The sequence below is a fragment of the Oryctolagus cuniculus genome, chromosome 6, assembly GCF_964237555.1.
Source record: "Oryctolagus cuniculus chromosome 6, mOryCun1.1, whole genome shotgun sequence".
NCBI lineage: Eukaryota > Metazoa > Chordata > Mammalia > Lagomorpha > Leporidae > Oryctolagus > Oryctolagus cuniculus.
The window spans coordinates 27,306,503-27,313,569 of NC_091437.1; the positions used below are offsets into that span (position 1 = coordinate 27,306,503).

The 7,067-nt window shown below is 40.1% G+C and overlaps 1 protein-coding gene across 2 annotated transcripts in view; it reads left to right on the top strand.

Annotated features, from left to right (window-relative positions):
• UBE2D2 (ubiquitin conjugating enzyme E2 D2) overlaps nucleotides 1-6,792 on the top strand; it is a 52,883-nt gene extending 46,091 nt beyond the window's left edge. For both annotated transcript variants that reach the window (XM_008255106.3, XM_017341091.3), the window contains exons 6-7: nucleotides 4,312-4,405; nucleotides 5,866-6,792. In XM_008255106.3, the coding sequence (XP_008253328.1) occupies nucleotides 4,312-4,405; nucleotides 5,866-5,911 (140 nt within the window). In that variant the 3' untranslated portion in view covers nucleotides 5,912-6,792. The remainder of the gene's footprint in view (nucleotides 1-4,311; nucleotides 4,406-5,865) is intronic.
• The last annotated feature ends 275 nt before the right edge of the window (nucleotides 6,793-7,067 follow it).

A 7,067-nucleotide genomic window follows, 5' to 3' on the forward strand; every position in this document is an offset into this window, starting at 1 on the left:
TTTCTCTTTTAGACCCCTTGCTATGGAAGCTATTGAAGGGCTATTTGAGAAAGTGTTCATATACCTGTTCTTGCCACTTTTTGGCCTGGTGAAGGTCCTATTTGTTCTTCACTAAGTGGCATTGGAGGTGTAAATCTCATAGTGAGACCCAGAGAAGTGGAATTGGGCGGGTATTTAAAGTTTATTTAACTTAGATTCTGTCTTTTAATGTAGTACCATTTTGTTGACACAATTGAGTGTGTCATCTAACCTAGGTCTAATTTTTTTTTAAGTATTTATTTATTTGAAAAGCAGGAATAGAATGAGAGAGATTGATCAATCTTCCATCTGCTGATTCACTCCCCAAAAGCTGCAACAGCTGGGGCTGGGCCAGGCCGAAGCCAGGAGCTTTTTCTGGGTCTACCACATGGGTTCAGGGGCCCAAGTTCTTGGGCCATCTTCAGCAGCTTTCCCAGCACCATTAGCAGGGAGCTGGATTGGAAGTGGAGCAGCCAGGACTTGAATCAGGGCCCATATGGAATGTGGACACTGCAGGCAGAGGCCTAACCTTTTATGCCACAGCACCAGCCCTTAGGTTTACTGTTTCTAATCTTGTGTGTGATACTAATTAGCCCTTCAAAACATAGTCTGTTTTCAAGGGCAACAATTTTGACCTAAATTTTCTTCCACTTTGAAGATTAATGTTAGAGATCTAAGTATGTAGAAAACTTGAAGCAGGTAAGTGTGCTATAAAAATACTTTATTATGTTCTAGAATTGAAAGTGACTGCGTTTTGACATTAATGAAAATGTGTGTATACCAACGAAGAATGTATATAGGTAGAACTTGTGTCACTTTAGTGAAGAGCCAGCCTATGCAGGGTGTAGAAATAGAAGTCAGTCTTCTTACAGAGGAAGAAGCTATAGTACATTGTATGCTGCAGTCAATTTTCCATGAATCCTTTCCTCAGATTCAGATAATCACTACCCAGCTTTATTTTCCTAGAAAGTTAGAATAAGCTTAGAGTTTATCTTTTTAAAGTTAACTTACTAGAATAATTAGAATTAAGTAAAGGAATTTATAGTGAATGCTCTTATGGTGACAGTATATATAATTTTAGGTGAAGAATCAGTTGTAGTCTTGCCAATTTGATAGGCCAGATAACTTTCTTCTTTCCATAGTCAGTACTTTTCATGAGCATTCAGAAATCTGTTATTCCGCAGTGTGTGCTGTGGTTTAGCAGGTAAAACTGCCGCCTGCAGTGCCGGAATCCCATATGGGCACAAGTTGGAGACCTGGCTGCTCCACTTCTTACCTAGCTCTCTGCTATGGCCTTGGAAGGCAATAGAAGAGGGCCCAAGTCCTTGGGCCCCTGCACCCATGTGGGAGACCTGGAAGAAGCTCCTGGCTCCTGGTTTCCGATCTGTGCAGCTCCAGCTGTTGCAGCCAATTGGGGGAGTGAATCAGTGGATGGAATGTCTCTCTCTCTCTCTCTCTCTCTGCCTCTGCCTCTGCCTCTCTTTCTCTTGTAACTGTAACTTTCAAATGAAATAAATAAGTCCTTAAAAAAAAAAAAAAAAGAAATCTGTTATTCCCTGTTGTCATTTTCAGGCTTTCTTCCCTAGTTGCTGTTAGAATGTTCTATGCTTGAAGAGGGCATCAGGTGATGACATCTGACAACGGGAAGAGAAGATATTTTGGGAATGACATCTGCCAGAACTGTGGGCAACAGAAAATGAAGATTTAGAAAGCATCTTTTTTGATATCTTATTTTGTTTTCCCAATAGTCCTATGGCAAGGAAATAGCTTTGACAAATGACAAAGGGCATGTCAGCTTTTTCTTCATCTCTCAGAGGCCCTTGATCTATGTATAACAGATCTGATAGGAAGATGGGTAAATCCTGTTCCTGCTGGATTTGATGTTTTGTGAGTAAAGTGGGCTCAGAGTCATTGCCTGTTAGTATACAACATTAGAGAGAAATAAGATAGTTAAGTTTTGTTAACATCATGGTCAGAGGAACTAAATTTATTTCATTATGCCAGAGCCTGCTGAAATAAACAGTGACCTTGGACCCCTTTTTTGTGCATTCAGTAAGGATTATATAAGTTAATGACAGGTTTGAATAGAGAAAATTAAACCACTGAGGTTTGTCTGCTCATCTCAGGATATCTTTGGGGAAATAGTTTAGATGGGATTCTAAATTGTCACTGAAAAGAATTTAAGAAGTTAGTATGTTGTCCTCTGTAATAAGTGTGTGGTTATGCCTATTTGGAGACAGGTACTGGCCTTTAAAAAAAAAATTTAGGGGCCAGCGCTGTGGCATAGCAAGTTAAAGCCCTGGCCTGTAATGCCAGCATCCCATATGGGCACCAGTTCAAGTCCCAGCTGTTCCACTACCAATCCAGTTCTCTGCTATGGTTTGTGAAAGCAGTAGGAGATGGCCCAGGTCCTTGGGCTCCTGCACCCGTGTGGGAGACCCAGAAGAAGCTCCTGGCTCCTGGCTCCTGGCTTCTGGCTTCATATCAGCCCAGCTCTGGCCATTGTGGCCATCTGGAGAATGAACCAGCAGATGGAAGACCTCTCTCTCTCTCTGCCTGCCTCTGCCTCTGCCTCTGCCTCTGCCTCTGCCTCTGCCTCTGCCTCTGCCTCTGCCTCTGCCTCTGCCTCTGCCTCTCTCCAACTCTGCCTTTCAAATAAATATTAAATAAATCTTTAAAAAAAAAGTTACAGAAAGGCTGAGGATGAGAGAGCGCGCGGGCAAGTGAGCTTCCATCCATTGGTCCACTCCCCCATCCCCACCCCCACCCCCTGCAAATGGCCTCAACCGCAGGAACTGGGCCAGTTGCAAGCCAGGAGCCTTGTGAGTACAGCGGCCCAAGGACTTGGCCATCCTCTGCTACTTTACCAAAGCCCATTAGCAGGGAGCTGTATTGGAAGAGGAGCAGCTGTGACTCAGAAAGGCACTCACGGAATGCAGGCACTACAGATGGCAGTGCTGGCTCCAGCACGGGCCTTTTTTGTTAAAATTTTTTTTTAATTTATTTATTTGAAAGAGTGACAGATCTTCCACCTGCTGGTTTACTCCCCAAATGCCCACAAAAGCCAGGGCTTGGCCAACTCCTTCAGGGTCTCCCACATAGGGGTGGCAGGGATCCAAGTACTTAGATCATCTGTTGCTGCCTTCCCAGGCATATTAGCAGGAATCTGTGTGGGAAGGGAGTAGCTGGGACTCAGACTGACACTGTGATATTTGATGGAGGCACCCCAAGTAGCGGCCTAATCTGCTGTATCACAGTGCCTGATCCAATGGCCTTTATGTTCTTGGCTTAGACTAAATTGTTTTCAACTGAAAACTAAGCAAATCTGTTGTATCTAAAAGTGCTACCTACCATACAGAAAACATTGTTGGATTTTGTGATTATCAGTTTTACCTAAGAGTATACAGTAGTGGGGCTAGATTTGTAATTTTGAAAGCCATTTTTCCCTGAACATGAGCTTCTAAAAATTGAGCTTTCAAAAGTGTTATTGGTTTAATATTTGGAAGACATTATAGTTACTAGTTAAGGACTTTGGACCAGTCACTTCTGTCTAGGCTGGCTTCCTTGGGAGTTTAGTCACACATTTCTTGTCTTTCTCTTTTCTAACTTCATAGAATATAAGACTTTGAACAAAGAGTCTTATATTCTTGTGTGAGTGACCAAGATGTCATTTATCATTTTTTTTTTTTTATTTATTTTTTTTTTTTTTGACAGGCAGAGTGGACAGTGAGAGAGAGAGACAGAGAGAAAGGTCTTCCTTTGCCGTTGGTTCACCCTCCAATGGCCGCCGCGGCCGGCGCGCTGCGGCCGGCGCACCGCGCTGATCCGATGGCAGGAGCCAGGAGCCAGGTGCTTTTCCTGGTCTCCCATGGGGTGCAGGGCCCAAGCACCTGGGCCATCCTCCACTGCACTCCCTGGCCACAGCAGAGGGCTGGCCTGGAAGAGGGGCAACCGGGACAGAATCCGGCGCCCCGACCGGGACTAGAACCCGGTGTGCCGGCGCCGCTAGGCGGAGGATTAGCCTAGTGAGCCGCGGCGCCGGCCTGTCATTTATCATTTACCATTAATTTTGTTCTTTTTGTTTTCATTTTTATTTTTAGGTGACAACTTGAAATCTGTATAAGATTTTAAATTCTTTGTTGACCACTGTTATACAAGCAAGGCAGAATTTATATAGCTGCTAGGCACTAAAGTATAGTAGGTTTTCAGAATTTTCTCAGGTGATGACTTCTCATGTTTCTCTCCACCCTTTGCTTTTATCCTCTACTAATGAATACATTTGTTTCATTCTAGTCCTCTTGTCCATCTGTTCTCTGTTGTGTGATCCCAATCCAGATGATCCTTTAGTGCCTGAGATTGCTCGGATCTACAAAACAGATAGAGAAAAGTAAGTATGGCCTCTAGACAGAAAGTGTACAAAGTGGGATTGAGATGTTTGTCTCAAATCTTTCTTACAAGATTCTTAAAATGAAGTCCTAATAAACTTCCCCACGGACAGGAAAAAGGAATATTTGCACAAGTATCTTTATCAGTGGATGATACTGTTTTTAATCTTGCTTTCATAAGGCTCCTACTATCTAGAAAAACTTTTTTACAGTGTATTCTCCAACAGCTTTATGTTGTATGTTTGGCTTTGGATACATGAAACATTTTGTGTCAAGTGCCCATTTTCTTATGTAGGTATTTGTAAATTAATGGGAAAAGGGAATTGATTTTCTACCATTTGGCATAATCTAAAGGAAAAAAGTAAGTAAATGCCATTAGACATGAAAGCCCACATTTCTTTTAAAAATAAAATGTGACAAACAATTTAGATGTTTTAGAGTCAGACTGAATTATTGAAGAGTGGTCTGGATATCAAAAGAGAGTAACTAAAAGTGTTCTAACCATTTTTGTTATGTATTATTCAGTGAGATTATAAGAAAAACTAGATGGGAGAGGCTGGTAGTTTTTTCTTTTCTTTTTTTTTTTTTTTTAGTTAAAAGAATAGAGAAGTACTTAAATTCTATTGGCTTAGAGAGAGACACCAGTAGGATTTTTCTTTAATGAAGCTACACTTGCAAACGGGGAACTCTAATAGCTATGGGTTCTTAGTTTTTGTTTGTTTTTCTGTATTATCTATTATCCTAATTTTTTCTCTGCCATGTGCTTATTTGGAATAAAATTGTATTATACTTTTTTCTATTTGTGGATTTATTCACAAATGTTTTTTGATTGGAGAACTGTAGTCCAGTGTCTAGAGCTGGGGACTTGAATGGCATTTCCTAATTAATTGTAATAATGTTCCGTAGAACTTTCCTGCATCTCTAAAAAGAGAGGAATTACGGAATGTTTTTCTTCATGTATTTTTCTACTCAAATGTTCTTCTGGAGCAAAATGCCTATTCATTTTGTCAAGCACAAATTGTTGAAATTAAGTTCTGCCAGAACCAGTGTTTTATTGATATAAAGCGAAGTATTACGTCCGTTGGCACATTATTAGTATATGATTTCAAGAACCATATAGTGTAGAATTACATATTTTCAAGAATCTCAAATAATCGAATCAAGAGTTGAACCTATTTCTTAGAAATACATCGATCAAATATATAATATGGTGTATGCCAGCAAATGCTAAAATTAATCAGAATCCTGTAAGTGGCATTTACAGCAAATTGTTTGCATTTTTTAGCTGTGTCCTATATTATTGAATAAGTGCTTATTAAAAATTTGGGATGTAAAAGTGGCTTTGCCTGAGTATTTTGTGGGTTATTCCCCTCACAATACTAGATAAGATAATGAATGAAACCTGTTGTGAACTAATTGACATCTCACTGTTGTTAAGCTAAGCTTCTCTTTGTGTGTACAGGTACAACAGAATAGCTCGGGAATGGACTCAGAAGTATGCGATGTAATTAACGAAATTATTGGATAACCTCTACAAATAAAGATAGGGGAACTCTGAAAGAGAAAGTCCTTTTGGTTTCCATTTGACTGCTTTCTATGAGCCCACGCCTCATCTTCCCCTGTGCACATGTTTACCTGATACAGCAGTGCTGCGTGTTGTACATACTTGGAAGAACAAACTAGAAAAATACTGTACTTCTGTACCAACATTGCCTCCTAGCAGAGAAGTGTGTGTGTGACAAGCCAGTTCTCCAGGCATAACCTAGTGTGAGACTAAAAGCTTTCCTTATTGACTTAAATTTGGATAACGGCAAGGTGTGAGGGGTGGTGGGTATGGTGTGTGCTTGGAAGGGGAAGAAAAGTTCCACTGATCTGTAGGAGATTGCTTTAAGTGGAATCCATTTTAACTCAAAACAGTTAAGAAAAGCAAGGTGAAGAACATGAAGCTGTTTCTGTATACATTTTATTCCGAAGGACCTACATCGGTGTAGGTGAAGGTGATGACCAACCAGATTAAACTCTACCCACATCCTGTACTTGAAGGTCTAAGTTTAACTGGTCAACATTTGAATGGATTGGAGCTATTAGTATGTAAAGTATGATGGGCTTTGTTCCCAACTCTTTTACATCCCCCCATCCTTTCAACCTTTCAGCCACTCTTTGTCTCCATATTCCTTGGTTTGTATGTGGTTTCTCAGTTAATACATAGCTAATAGCTCTTATTTTTCTTATGTTTTTAACCGCTTAGGTCTATTTGGATGTAAGGGTAAAAATTCATTTGATGGAAATACTTGTGAATATTTAAAGACCCAATTGCTCCTCTGGAGCTTGTACGTTCAAGAATGATTAATCTGTGTAATAAACTGATGACTACAGTCATTACGTATAATTTTGTGTGAATAGGCTTTTTGATTTTAAAGAACTTTGTCTAGTTAAGATTAGTGGTGGATTTTCCCCCACCCCTGAAATGTTTTTCATTTATACTGGTTGCATTTCAAAAATCATGAAACAATTCCAGTTTACATAGTAAAAAGGATATCTTGAGAGTAATTTTATTGAATGAGATAGAGGCATAAGCTTAAAAGCATTTTCATGAAACTTACATGTGCAGCATTCCAGGAACATGACTGTTAAATAAATAAGAAATTTGCTTTATTAGTGAAA